This window comes from Gallinula chloropus, assembly GCF_964237585.1.
Source record: "Gallinula chloropus genome assembly, chromosome: 19".
NCBI lineage: Eukaryota > Metazoa > Chordata > Aves > Gruiformes > Rallidae > Gallinula > Gallinula chloropus.
The window spans coordinates 10,993,173-11,008,094 of record NC_140104.1 but is presented as its reverse complement, the minus strand read 5'-3'; the positions used below and the strand labels follow the sequence as shown (position 1 = coordinate 11,008,094).

The following is a 14,922-nucleotide window of genomic DNA, read 5'->3' as shown; positions in this document are numbered from 1 at the left end:
CCCGACAGCCCCTCGCTCACGGCGCCCAGAGGGGCCGTCGCAGAGGCTTTCCCAGCCCTGCAGCCCAACGGTGCTTGGAGTGGGTGCCAGGGCGAAGGCTGGCACAGAGCCGTGCGTGCCGAGGTCAGCATGGCCAGGGTACCAGTGGATACCCCACAATGCCCGAGGACCCGGGTCCCTGCTCCCACACACCTGCTGCGGGGGTGCCGGCGCGGTTTTCGCAGGGATCGATCGCTTCTCACTGGGCTGCAGCTTCTTCTCCGTACAAGCCAGGGAGGGAGACAAGGGGCAGCATGATTGGGTGGCCACAGTGCACATCACTGCCCCGAAAAGTGACTCCCTGCCCAGCACCACACACCCCAAAACCACTGCAAACCATGCAGGTGAGCTCACACCATGCTGTACCGGGGGCCACGGCCCTGCCGCCGTGTTAGAGCATCCCCCACCGTGCACACACCGGTACCTTGTGCCTCTCCAGGGCGGTGGGTTTTGGAGCCGATGCCTTTGCTGGCTCCGCTTTCCCTCCTGAAGGCTGCACTGGTGGCTCTGGCTTGGCTTCAGTGCTTGGGGACAGGGACGGCTTTGCGTCCCCCCCAGCTGGCTTTGGGGACTTCTCCTCCTGCCTGTCCCCTGTCCGGGACCGCGGGCGGTGCTCTTTGGTTTTGCCCTTCGCCATGAGGGTTTTGAGCCCGGCTGAGATCTCATCCTTGGGCTCCAGCTTGGAGGGGGCTGCCATCATGGCAGGGGGAGGTGGCACAGGGGGAGCAGGCGGTACAGCAGAGGGAGCTGGGACTGCGGGACGGCAGGCATCCTCCTTCCTTGGGGGTGGCACTGGCTCGGGAGACTTGTTGTCTCGCCCTGGGTCCTTGGTGCTGCTGGCATCCTCCCCTGGCAGGACTTTGCGGACCACCTTGCGCACCACCCGGACCACCCTGCGGCGGGACAGCCCCTGGCTGTCATCCCCCTGTGCCTCAGCAGCCGGGGTCTCCAGCCCGTTCACAGCCGCCCCGTTCAGCACCGGCTCCGGGCTCTTCCCTTGCCCAGGGGGTGGCTCGGGACTCTTCGGGGGCTCAGGATTCGGGGGCTCAGGATTCGGGGCTGCAGACACTGCATCCTTCGGGCTCTCTGACTGCAGCCACAATGACACCAGTGTGAGCAGAGGTCTGGCAGTACAGCACCTACCACCACAAGCACCCTCTGCTTGGGACGTGGTGGTCCCCGGGGCTTTAAGCTCTGCTGTGGGAGCTCCCAGCCAGACCCTGGCACCGAGGGATGTGGCACCCAGTCCCCTTCCCCAGCTCCAGCCCCCTGACAGGCCCGGGGGCAGGCAGCGATGGTGATCCCCACCCCTGCACCCAGGCTACCAGTACAGGGGTAAAACCCAGCACTCAGGGCACCAGCAGCCTCGCTGCAACACGCAGGGCAAGCCGCAAGGTTTCAACTGCTGGCAGCTTTGGTGGGCAGCACCGTAACCATGGGGTGGGCACCCACCTGCACCCCGCTGGGGTGCACAGGGCAGGGACAAGCCCCAAGGAGGCAAAGGAGAAGAGCTTGCTGTGTGCCCACAGCCAGGCATCCCTGCTGAAAGCACCTGCCACCTCCCACACACTGCCCTGGAGCAGCCACGGGCACTCCGTAGGGACCCAGGCAGGTGTGTCGGGATGGGCTGCTGAGCCCACAACCCTGTGACAGCCTCAAACCCTAGCACGGGGTCTGTCCCCCACCAAGGACGAGCCCCATCCCTGACACAGCTCCACCCTGCCCATGACCTGTGACACTTACAGCCCCATCCTCCTTCCCGGGTCTTTTCACAGCTAAGGCTTTGTCCTCGTCCTTGACCTGAGGGTCAGACAAACAAGAGGAGCGTGTTTCAGCCTGACACAGGACCCCGCTGCCAGGAAAGCCATGGATGGGGACCATTGCTTTGTCCTGCCAGGGGGGCCGGAGGCTGCTGCATAAACCAGCCTCAATGTGCAGCCTGGGATGAGGATGTGAGTCCTTCCAGGCTTCCCAGAGGCTGGAAAGGTTGCGGGGGCGGGTGGAAGCACAGAGATGCACCCTGGCAATGGCACACCCCAAAGGTTGGGGAGTGCTCGGTCTCTTCAGCCAGGGCTCCCTCCTGGTACACAGCTGGCAAGAGAGCTGGTACACAGAGCCCCACTGCCACTCCCCATCACCCCTCTGGGCCTCACTGCACGTTTCAAGTGTCACCAGCTCATCTCTGCACCCACCACAGGCGGGACATGCCAAGGGAGGCGACCCAAGGTCTCTGTGGGGTGGGTAGCCTGGTCACCCTCCCTTGGGCTGGGCAAGGATGAGGGACCCCTGGACCCACACTGTGTTAGGGGCTGCACCAGCTGCTTGCAAAGTGGTCGTCAGCCGTGGCATTAGTAATCACATGCGTGGCCATGGCAGTGGGGTGTGGGGGAGCTCCTCATTGGCTCAGCGTGGTCCCCCCAGCACGGCAGTGCAGCGAGAGGCTGGGAGCAGAGCTCTGAACACAGTGCTGGCACTGGGTAAACTGGGGGAGCCAGTTAGCAGCGTGTGGCAAGTGTGACCCGAATGTGGGGGGTGGACAAACACGCGCAAGAGAGAGAGAGAGAGAGAGAGACTTCCCTTCTGCTCCCAGAATGCAAACCGGGATGAAAACGCCATGCTGATGGATCATGGAGCTGCTGCCCTGGCTGGGGAGAGAGGGAGAGGTGAGAGGGGCTGGGACCAACACGTGAGACATTGAACCACAGTGCAGTCTACGAGAACGTGCCCTTCCCCGCCAGCCCTGGCAGCCCAGGACCCCCAGGAACAGGGGTCTGAGCTCACCTGGCCCTGCTCAGCGTACCAATAGGCAGCACCTATTGGAAAGGGCTCTGAGGGAAAGGCTGGTGGCCAGGCTGAGACCTGACAAAACTCATTGTGCAAAAAAAGCCCCTTTAGTCAGGCTGCAGGACTGTGCCCCCGCTGCCGTAAGCAAATGCCAGGGTGAGGGAAGGGATATTTTCTGCCCCTGCTTCCCCTGACAGCCGGGTTTATTCTGAGCCTGACCCTGTGCCAGCGGCAGGACCCACCATCCCATCCCGGCTGGTGCTGCGCTCCGAAAGCCCGGGGCCATCAGGGAGAACTCCCCCTCCCAGGGCTGGGCACGGTGCAGAGAAGCCCCCGGCCACCGAATCAAGTCACTCCTTGGGGGGCACATTGCCCTGTCCCAGACGGGTCCCCAGCCCCCTTTCACACTTCATTGTGTGAAATGCTGGTCCCCGGAGCTCCAGCTGGGCACGGGGATCTGGAGCCAAACTTGCCTGGGGGTTGGAACCCCCAAAGCCTCTACCATGGTGCTCACACCTCCACAGGAGGCTGGCAGCACCCCAAAAGTCCCCGGAGAGCACCAGCACCAGGGCAGAGGGTCAGTGTCCCCAGGGAGCTGCAAGAAACAGCTCCCAGCCACCAAAGCACCCCCAGCCCCAAACCCCAATGCCAGGAGTGACCCCCACACATCCCCTCGAGCTCCCCTGTGCCCTGCTGGCCACGCGGGGAGCACCCACCTTACCGCAGGGTCGGGGCGAGCTGGGAGCAGGGTTTCTGCTGGGGCGAGCACGGCGCAGGGTGGTGGGAGAGGCGCGTGGGGCGGCAGCCGGCGGCGTGGGGACAGCTGGACTGATAGGGCCACCCTAAAAATAGCCGAGGAATGCGAGGGCCCCGCCGGCGCGCGCAGCAGCCGGAGGAAGCACCGGGAAAGGAGGGGGGGGGACACGCGGGCAGTGGGGCCTCGCCAAAACTACCGCTGCCGCCGCTGCCGGAGGAAGTGATGTGGGCTCGCCGCAGCCCAGCGCTGCGGGGGGAACTGCCTGGCCCCCATCCCACTGCCTGTCCTGGAAGGAAGTGGGAGAAGACGTCGCCAGGCCAAGCACAGCGTCCGGGTTGGGGGTAGCCAGGGAGGGTCCTGTGCTGTGAGGGACAGGGCTGCGTGCTCCTGCGCCCCAGGGACCCATGGCAGGATGCCCGGCGTTGTAGCGGAGTGTCCAACATCGTGCCGGGCAGTGCAGCCCCACCACCACTTGCTTGTTGCTCTGCTTCCCCACAAACACAACAGCCCCCCCAAACCACTGACAGGGACGAACAGCCCCCAGCCCCATGGTGAGGGCCGGCACCGCAGAAGGGTGCCAGCCCAGCAGCCCCCCCGGCACAGCGTGGCCCCGGCACAGCGTGGTGACCCACTGTAAAGCCACATTCATGGACAAGCTGCCTCTGGAGGTCCAGGGTCTCCCTGGAAACAACAGGAGTGAGCGGGGTGCAGGCGAGGGGCCGGGGGCCTCCCCGCGCGGGGCCTGCCGGGAAGAGGCCGGCGGCAGGGAGCCAGCAGCGCGGAGGAGAGCGGCAACCGCTCGGGCACGCTGCGGACTCGAGCCAGCACCTGAGTGGGTCCCTGCCCGACCCCAGGGGACAAAGACATGCCCTGAGCCAAAAAACACTCCTGGAGGGAGCCGGGGGTCCTGGCTTGACCTAGAGGTTTGTGCTGATGGCAGGTGGAAATCCCTGTGCCGGGGATGCCAGCACCAAGCTGTGTCCCTCCTAGCTCAGGTTTCATGGCACTACCCCGCAGCCCCAGCCCCTCTGCACATCAGGCACACACTGGGAAAAGGCCACGGCAAACACCCTGGGCAGGGCTGGCGACGCGCCGGAGGGTGCCCTCAGCATCCCCAGGCACTGCTGGTGGCACCCGCTGGGCTATTGGCAAAAAGTCCTAGCCTCATCCCCTTAACAGCAGGAGGCTTTGGTGAGGGCACTGGCCCAGCCCTGGCACGCAGAGCTTGGGGATACCACTCCAGCAAGCCAAACCAGCACAGAGCAGGGGATGCAACGCAGTCCTGCCTTTCTGGGAGGTCCCAAGCACACACAGGGAGGAGCCTGGCTCACACAGACCATCTCCACTGAGACCCCATCCCCACCAGGACCCCATCTCCACTGGGACCCCATCCCCACCAGGACCTCATCCCCACCAGGACCCCCAGCCCAGCCCTACAGCCACGCAGTTTCTGCCCAGCCAGCAGATTCCTCTGGTTTCTCCACCAGGAACCTCACCAGAGATGCACCGACCCTGCAGACCAGCCGGCCAGGCACAAGCCCCCATGCTGGGGTTGTGCCAGCAGCACCAATCCTACGGTGAGGGCAGGGGAATAGCCAAGCCAAGGATCTCCCCAAAAGGAGAAAGCACCCCTGGCACGATGGGAGTCCCGCAGCCCCCACCTCACACCTCCTGCCTCCCCACAGAGTCCCCTGGTGCGATACGGAGCATGGCCAAGAGCCGGCACCCAGCCACGCCGTGGCACGGGGCACAGTGACCTCTGAGGACCAGGGCACCCACGGCCAGCACGCAGGGTCTGCCAGCACAGCCGCCAAATGCCTGCGGTCCCGTCAAAGCGCTGGAGCAGTCGGAGGCGTTTCTGGAATATTTCTGCCCGGCCAGGCCCTGCCAGAGGAATTTTGCCGATAAATAAATAAACCCAAGCACAGAGCTGAGTCAGCCCGGCCGCCCTGTGCATGTCTGGGCGCAGGGGAAGCTTTCACCTGGCCTCCCGATGCCCCACTGTGCTGTGCCACTGGCCAGCGCCCCGTGCACCCCACAGCACTGAGAGCACCCCCCAGAGATGAGCACGGTGTGGATCTGTGGGGACGAGGGTGGCCCCAGCTGAGGAGGTTAAATCCCCCATGGTACACGGGGAGCCTGGCACCATCCCACTCCAGCCTGGGAGGGGCTTCCAGAGCAACAGCCCAAAATATGTCTATAATTTCCTGTTTCAAAAAGGATCATTTTTATTTAAATTAGGACCAGAAACATTCCAGGGAGCTTAGCGGGGCCTGGGGGAGAGCCGGGCCTCCCTGTGCACCAGCACCTTGCGCAGCTCCGATGGGTGAAGGACCCCCCCCCAAACTGTACTAAGCACAACAGCCTCGGCTCCCCAGTGCCAGCAAAGCCACGGCACAGCCCTGCACCGCACGGGATGAGCACAGCATCCTGCAATGGGAGGTGTCCGTGCACCCACGGATGCCACAAGCACAGTCACTACCATGCCTCTGGCTGGTTTCCTCTGGCTGACACCGTCCAACCGTGCCAGGTCCCGGCACAGGGCTGTACACCACAGCCTCTTTCCTGCAGCCCCAAGGGCACCAGCATCTCCTCTTCCCCCTTCTCAGCCACAGCACCACGCTCTTGGCAGGCACAAGTGCCTCACCAGCCCCCACACACTGGCACGGAACAGGCACCTGCTCCCACACTGGCACCCTGGCCCATGGGGTTATCCGGCCAGGGGTTATCCTGGCAGCACAGCCAGCATTGTCTGGTGATGCCTGCTGGGCTCTGGGGAAGAGCTGCCAGAAAACCAGCACTCCAGCTCGGCACAGACTCCATCCCGCAGCACCAGCACCTGCTCAGGGAACACACAGAGCCCCACAAACACCACCACGGCATCCCTGCACCACAGCAACCCTCAGTTCTTTCAACCCGGACACCACTCCACAGGACCAGTGCCCCGGTGCGCTCGGCACGGCTCTGAGCACCAGTGACCTGCTCCATAGGCACAGGCACCCTTTACTCCCTAAGGAAGGCTGAAAAACACACTAACAAGGCCTGGTTATAGGCTAAACCGACGTCATGCTGCTGCACCCTCTGCCACCTCCTGGCATTTGGGGGCCCCCACCAAGACTCCGTCCAGGCAGGACGCTGCTCAGCCTGCGGCAGGGTCAGTAGAGCCCGGCGGCTCGCACGGAGATGTGGGTCACCCAGCCATTAAGTTTCTATTTATACAGCATCAGCCACGCACACTGAGCTGCGCAGGGTCGGCAGCTCCCATACACCAGCACACCACGCTGTCCGCCCTGGTACCTGGAGAGGGACCCCAAGGTGGGCAGGCTGCAGAGGGCAGCAGGGGGGCGGGCAGCACCCCTCCTGCAAAGCAGTGCTAAGGATTTCCAGGCAGCGAGGAGCAAAGCTCCTTTCCCTGCCAGCCTGTGCTGCTCCGGTGACCGGACAGGGACAGACTTTCCCCAGGTGTTCTTCCCAAGCCCCGCCCCAGCAGGAGGAACACAGAACCCAACAGCACCCTGAGCATTTTGGGGGTGAAAACACGCCGGAGCCGGTTCACAAGCCCTGATGTAAAACCTGCCCTAGCAGCCATTCTGCCACCCTGGGCATGGGCTGGCATCATCACTGCATCCCAGCCACGGCCTCCCGCTCCCCGTGCATCGCTCCCAGCCGGAGCAGCCCCAGTCCCTGCTGGTTCCCACGCTCCCTGCCAACCCAAACACCCGCCACGAGGACGCTGGGGACCAGCAGAAACCCCAGGGCACCGGCCCAGCAGCGGGGACAGCGTTACTCACATCCCAGGCAGCGTGGCGTGTCCCCTGGCCACCCCGCAGCCAGCAGCGGCTCAGCTCGCTCAGCTCCAGGATAGGCTGCACCTTCAGCTGCACCGTCTCCCCTGACTGCCGGATCATCTCCACGATCTCATCCCGGGATTTGTTCTCCACGTTTCGCCCGTTGATCTCCACCAGCCGGTCACCTGGCACCAACCCCAATGCCAAATCTTTGGTGCCAGCTCCAGGTTCAGCAAAATGAACGACGCGGCGGTACACCTGCCCGTCAGGCGCCCGGTCCAGCATGGTGGTGCGGCGTAGGGAGAAGCCGAAATCGCCAGTGTTGCGCCGCTGCAGCTCCAGCTGCCGTGGGGTGGGGGACTGTGGGGGCACCAAGGCAGGCAGCCGCAGCTCGGCAGGGAACCTCTTGCTGACAAGCTCTGGCACCCTGGCACGCAGGGAGGCGGTGGAAGGAGGATAGGGGTGTCCCGGGGGAATCCCTTGCTTGGCAAGCTGGGTCTCCAGCATGCGCACCTCCACCTGCGGGGAGGGGGCCGCCGAGTGCTCAGAGGGGGTGGAAGTCTCTGAGGTGCTCTCATCCCGGCTCTTCTGGGAGAAGGAGAAACGTTTGACGATCATTTGGGAGTTCTGCTTGGCCAACGAGCCAAACTTGGCCGCCCGCTGCAGCACCGAGCCCTTGAAGTTGCCGTCGTCCACCTTGAGATCATCGCTGGAGCTGGCTGTGCTCAGGTGCCCCGAGTCCAAGATGACGCTGCCCCTGTTGCTGTCGGAGTCGATGTCTGTGAGATGCAGGTCAGAGCCACTAGCCACCTTGATGGGGATGGGGTTGGAGATCTCCAGGCGGGTCTTGGAGTCCCGTTTGGAGGCACGGTTGAGGTTGAAGAAGCCCCGGCGCATGCTCATCTCCTCCAGGCTCTTGAGCTCAGCCGCTGACATCCGCTCCTTCTTCTCCTTCTTTTCCTTCTTCTCCTTTCGGGCCCCATCCTTCTCTTTGTCTTTCTTCATCAGGTTGAACATGGTGGAGGAAGGGGGCTCAGGGCACAGTGGTCCCTGTGGCTGGGTGCTGGGTTGGGGTGCTGGTCACTGCGTGGCCGCCTGCCTGCAGAAGGACAGATGGGCAAAGGTGCCATCAGACAGAGGTACTGCCAACACTCACCCCGCCGCCCCTCACTCCACCCAAGGGTCACCCCAAGCCATGACCAGCATCTCCACCCACCCAGGTTCTGAGGCTGCCCCACACACCATGCCCTGGCCCCTGCTAGGCACCAAACCCTAGGGCTACAGAAAGGGTGGTCCTGCACCCCCCGGGATGTCCTGGAAGAATCCCAGCAGCCTGGAAACCCCATACATCCCCATGCCCTGGGATGATTTTGGGCAAGAGCCCCAGCATCTCCCGCAGCTTGGAGATGTTTCGGAGAAGCATGGGTGGCCAGGGGAGGAAGGCATCCCGGCTTTCAGCAGTTACCACCAGTGTGGACACTCCCCAGGCAAAACCAGCCATCCCTGCTGGCTGCAGCACCACAGGCATCCGGCCTGCCGGGTCAAGAACCCCTCGGTGAAGAAACAGAAGCCCTTCTGCTGCTCGTCCCGGCCCCAAAGCCATGAGGGACAGCCACGGGCAGCATCCCCACCAGGGAGGGAACTGGAAAGAGCCCTGAGTGCAGGCTGCTCTAATAAACAGGAACCTGTAAAATCACATCCCTCCTGAGCACTGATAAGTGTCTAATTTTAGCCAGAGCGACGCAGAAACTCGTGACGCTGCCAGTGACCTCCAGGAACAGTCGCTCTTTCATTCAGGCGTCCCGTGCGGAGCTGTGGGAGGGACGACACATCCAGCTGGCAGCAGAACCGCAGCCCGGCAGAAATCCCGGCCCCTTTCCTTGTAGGAAACCCTGCGTACACCCAGCACCCAGGTGCACCCACAGCCTCACCCCACACAGGGCTGCTATGGGACCTGTCTGTCCTTGGGGTAACCGGTGCCCACCAGCCCCCCTCAACCTCCATCGAGCGCTCAGGCTGTGGATAAACAACTCCAAACTAGAGCAGCCGGCTGGCAGCGCCGCACGGGATGGGCTGACAGCTATATATAACAGGGCAGGAAGCCACGCAGGAACTTCACCTCCACACAAAGGACAGCAGGAAAACTCCCCACGTTCAAAGCATCTGCTTCAGAGCTGTCTGACAGATGCAGGGGTGAGGTCTGGGTGACCCGTGGGGATAGGCAGCGCTGGCAACACCGGCAATGGTGGGTTCTGTGAGCACCGTGGGGTGCAGGGATGCTGTGCTGTGCCCAACTGCACCTTGGCTCCAGCGCAGCATCAGTGCTGTATGGCCACCGCTGCCCACGCTACCTCCTTGCGAAGACACATGGTCTGCGCTGGCCCAAACACACCCAGTGGGACATGGGGAACCCAGCATCCCCTTGGCAAAGCCACGCGGGTTCAGGGGACAGCAGGGGACTGCCCAAATCCTGGTAGCTCTCAGGTGCTTGAGAGAGGCCTGGCTGCAGGCAAGGGCAGGGCTCAGGGTGCACGATAGAGCCGAGCCAACATGGGGGGAAGCAGCTGGAGGGGTAAGGTCTGGAGGCTGGGTTTCCCAGCTCCAAGTCCCCACCCATGGCCAAAGGGGCAGCAGAGGCTCTGTCCACACAGCTGAGCCCCAGGGCTCCTCCTTCTCCATCTTCACCTGCAGCACCCTGGGCTTTGCCTACACCCGCAGCCAGGACCTGGGCTGGACAGGAACCCAGAGTGCGTGACAGCAAGCCCGCTCCTCTCTCCTCTCCCAGTAATGCCTTCAGGGTGACCCAGTGACCTGAGCCTGGGACTGGAGCAGCTCTGTCCCGACCCGCAGCAAAGGGCCCCACAGCTGCGCTGCCGCGGGAGCCACTCTCTGCTGGCTCCTCCGCCATGGTGCCGGGGCCTCAGCACAGACAATGGCAGGGAGGGAACCACCTGTGCCCGTCCCCCACCACAACATGTGCCGCCGGTACCCCCCAGCAGCATCCCCAAAGCGGTGCTGCCAGGGGGATGTGGAGAGAGTTGCACCCCCCACCCCCGGACCACCCCACACTCACCCCGAGGCAGGTAGGGGGCTGCCAGGACCCCTTCCCTGGTCCAGGGGTAGGAACTCTTGGGAGCAGAGCCACTCCAAGGCAGGGGCTGGATGGGGCCAAGGCGCTGGGAGGTGGGCAGCCAGCGCGCTCTTTGTCCTCGGTGGTTCCTCTCCCCGCACACACGCTCCCTCCCAGCCTTTGTACGCTCAACAAAAAGGGGGAACAAGCGTTACCATCTGCATCACTAATCAGGCTGCACCGGCAGGCAGCAGCCCGGCCACGTGCATCCCAGTGCTGGCAGGAGCCAGGAAGGGGGGACAAGAGCTTCGTGTGTGCTGGGAGAAGACCCCGGTGTCCCTGCTCCAACGGCACCCCTGACCCACATGGGATCCCGTTGTGGTTTGCTCCTGACTCCCTTGAGAAGGCTCCCACAAGCAGCTTGCACGCACCGGGGACGCCGGATGGGTGCAGCCTGATGCCGCGAGCAAGAGGCTGCCGCCGAGCGTCTCCTCGCTCCTGAATCAGACCCAACGCGCCTTTGCCTGGCTCGGCCCGGGCTCGCTCTGGGATTACCCATCACCAGGCGTGTTCGGGGCAGCAGCATGTATGAGCCATGACAGGGGAGGGAGAGAGCCTGCGGGCGCCAGCTATGCCGGGGGATTGCACGCAAGGACGCTGCTGTGACAAACAGGCTGGCAGGGGACTGAGGATGTAACCCTGGAAGGGCACGGTGGCAGAAAGGTGCCAACTCAAGGGTCCCAAACCCAAAACCCCCTTCCTGAGCCCCACAAAGAATGAGGGGGATGCAACTTTCCCCTCGTTCCCCCCCCCCCCCCCATAGTCATGAACCCCCATGACCCTGCCAGGGTGCCGGGGAGTTTCAGGCAGGGCGGAAGGCGTTCACTGAAACTCTGGGCCACTCCTTCCCTCGCCGGAGACGCAATCTCGTCCGACACGCTCCCCGCGCAGGGACCTGCAGTGCAAGTTTCCCGGTTGCCTGCCCTCCTCAGTCTGCTCCCCACCGCGATGATGCTGGGCTGCAGTGGCCACGCTGGCCCACCACATCGGCGTGGGAGCTGGTCGCTGCCGCCTCCTTGGGTACACCAGGTCGGGGCACCCCACGCCCTGGTTGGGCAGGGACGATGCCGTGCCAGAGAGTGGGCAGTCCCAGCAGCAGTGCTGAGCAGCCAGCCCAGCTCGCACGCAGGGCAAAGGAGGCCGTGACCTGTGTGGTGGCTCCTCATCTCCTTGCCGGACACAAGTTTTCCACGGAACAAGGAAATTTAGGGGGTTTCCAAATCACTCTGCACTGCCTGCCCTTACGGTCAATGCCGGGATGCGTCAGGAGGAAAACAATCCCGGATTTACCCGAGTCACAGCTGGGATGTGCCGCCAGGCTGTCGCCAAAGCAGGAGTTCGGGTCCTCCTGCTTGAGGGAACCCCATGTCCAGCTGCAATGGGGTCCCAGCCTGGCTCTGCAGTGTCACCCCGAGCTGGCAGCGGAAGTGAGGAGGGTGCACAGGGTGTGTGCGTGGGGTGCAGGCATCGGCCTCGCCCCAAAGCCAGGTGATAAAACAGCCTGAGCCCTTGCAACACAGAGGTGGCAGGGTGGCGATGGTGGCCAGGGCCTGGTGGTGGGGAGGGAAAGCAGGAGATGATTTAGCGACCAGGCAGGGGGATGACAGGCGGGTCACGGCCCCGCTGCTATCGGGCAGAGACTTCCTCACCCTGCCCTGCTGCCTGTTTCTGACCCAAATATGCAGCCTGACCCCCACCCATGGCCCAGCCCACAGCAAAGGCGAAGGGCTGAGACGCGGCTCGTCAGCGGGCAAAGTTCAGGGCCAGCACAGGCGCTGCGGGAACACTCGGCTCCCAATGGTGTCAGGGCAGTGGGACCTGCCTGGAAGGGGTCTCCTGGTGCCAAGGTGCCAGGGCCAGCCTGGGGAGCAGGAACATTGGCGTGTGGCCTTGCACGCCTGCTGTAGGCCCACACTTTTCCATAATTGCCCTAAGTTTGGCTCCAGCACTCGCTGACCAGACCATTTGCATCTCCCTGGCCGGCTGGAAACCACACTATTTCTGGACGCGCGTCCCAGCCCTCACCCGCCACTCTATATATCCCTCCCCGGGCAAATTAACATGCAAGCAGGCGCCGTGGCAGCCACAGGCCCTGCGAGCCCCCCTGCTCTGCTGCACGGCCACCCAACCTCCCTTGCGTCACCCCAAAAAGGGACCCGGGCGCCCCACGGCCGCTGGCCCCGCTGGTGACGCCCGTTAACGGGCTAATGGCTTTGGATGCAATTACCCAGCGGTGCAGGAAAGGCCCAGGCCAGCGGCTTCTCCCTGGAAGCAAGGCCAGCCCTGAGGAGCCCCGCTGCGGGCGCTGGGGTACCCAACATCGGGCACTCTGCATGGACAGCCCACTGTCCACCCTCCCGCAGAGGGTGCGTACCCACCCAAGGGGGCACAGCCACCCCTGCAGCACCCCACGGGGTGCCCACCCACCCCTCCAGCAGCAGTGGTAAACACACAGGTGCTGCTGCAAAAAAGGGGGGGGGGCGGGGAAGGGAGGGGAGGGATGAGCACGCACAAACACACCCCCCGCAGCACAACGCGGGGGGAGGCCAGGGCGGGGGACACACACGACCAAGGTGACACAATGGGCACCGCAACCCGCTGCCAGAGCACCGGGGGATGCACAAGCTGCAGGAGAGCAGGGCCCCCCCCGCATACACACCCCCCGCACGAACACTGCGGGGGGGGACACACACACCCGCACACACACCCGCACACACCCGCACACACACCCCCCGGGTGTGCAACGCGGCGGGGGGTGGGGGGGGGGACACAGACACGGCCCGGCCGAGGAGGAGGAGGAGGAAGAGGAGGAAGAAGGGGGAGTGTGGGGGGTGATGCTGCCCCGCCCCGCAGCGCGTCCCCCCCCCCACCCCGGTACCGGTTACTCACCCAAGGGCGCTGCGGGGCCCGGTGTTGGTGGCGGCGGTGGTTGTGGTGGTGCCGGGCCCCGGCGGCTCGGCGCGGGGCGGAGCGGGGCGGAGCGGGGCGGCTCCGTACCGGGGCGGGCACTGCCGGCTCTGCGCGCGCCGCCCCCGGGGCACCGGGCGCGGCCCCGGTTCGATACGGGAACGGAACGGGTGGGGACAGCTCGGTAAGGCGTGGTACGGCCCTGCCGAACCGTACCGGGACATGAGGGGTCGGCTCAGGAGCATCCCGCTCCCCGCCCCGGTAACGAGGTGCTCCCCTCCCAGCCCCCACCCCCCGCTCCCCGTGTGTGCACCCACTGCCGTGACACCCCCCCAGTGCACACACACACACACACACCCTGCGACACACGCACCAGCTGTTCGAGTGGGGGGCTCAACCCCCCCAACCTTCCCCCCAAAAACCTATGGCCCCACCCCCAAAAACACATGGCACACCCACTTCGGCACAGTGGGTGCACGGTGGGTGTACCCACCCTCGATAAGCACACAGTAACACGGGGTGCACACCACCCCCCCCCCCCCCCCCCAGAATAAGCACATGCAGTGCCTCTGGTGCACCCCTGCACACACACATCAATCCTCAGCCTGCCATGCAACACGCGTGTACATGTATGCACACTGGTGCCACGTGTGTCACACCACCAGCAGCGCACACACACACACACACGTGTTCCTGGGGTTCCCCTTTTTGAGGGGTCTGATGAGGAGCTGCACCTGATCCGGCACGGGATGCTGGGAGCAGGGTGGTGGGTCCCCACCAGCAGCATCCACCATGCCTGGGAATACAGGATGCAGCAGAACCGCTGGTGGAATTGTTGTGCTTCTCCCCTCACCTCCTGTCCCCAGGGAGGGCTGTCAGCCTGATGGAACCAGACTGTTCAGGATGGTTCCTGGCTACCATGTCCAGAAGACAGCATCTCCCAGCAAGCCCAGCAGCGAGAGGGCTGCAAAGCCTTCATTACACCCCTTCTACTCATGCCCGGCTCTGGGATGTTGCACCAGGGTCAGTCAGATAGAGCCAAAATCTTGTGGCTCCCACCCTGGCTGCACACAGCTTGAAGGCCAGAAGCAGCTGCCCTGGGACAGCTAATTTCAGGACAAGCCCCCATTGGATGTGGGCCCTTTGTGGGATCCGGGTGGCCCGGCAGCCCTGGGAAGCTTCAGTGGGGCTGGGGGAATGTGGACCCTGTACACTGGCATTCACAGGCTCTCCCAAAGCACTTTTCTGGGAGTGTATCATCTCCGAACGCTCAGGATGGGCAGAGAGACCTACCTGGATATGGTTCTGCCCTCAGCACTATCCCTGCCACCTCTCACGGCACCCCCAAGGTGCCCCACGCTCTCAGCCCAGAATCCTGCCACCCGCCTGAGGCTGTTGGGACGAGCTCTCGTGCAGCTGAGCTTTGAGCATGATGGGGTGAGGGGGGCTCAGGCCTTCCCTGGGGTCAGCCTTGCTGCAGTGCAGTACTGCAGCGCAGTGCCAGGCTGTGCACTAGC

General features: G+C 64.1%; 1 protein-coding gene across 1 annotated transcript in view; it reads right to left on the bottom strand.

Annotated features, from left to right (window-relative positions):
* The window catches only part of MYO18A (myosin XVIIIA), a gene marked incomplete at its 5' end in the record, with an annotated part of 38,276 nt that extends 24,852 nt beyond the window's left edge, over positions 1-13,424 (bottom strand). Inside the window, 5 exons of the mRNA XM_084273208.1 lie at positions 193-255; positions 464-1,129; positions 1,783-1,839; positions 7,372-8,467; positions 13,388-13,424. Coding sequence (XP_084129334.1) covers positions 193-255; positions 464-1,129; positions 1,783-1,839; positions 7,372-8,385 — 1,800 coding nt within the window. The remainder of the gene's footprint in view (positions 1-192; positions 256-463; positions 1,130-1,782; positions 1,840-7,371; positions 8,468-13,387) is intronic.
* Between the last annotated feature and the right edge of the window lie 1,498 nt (positions 13,425-14,922).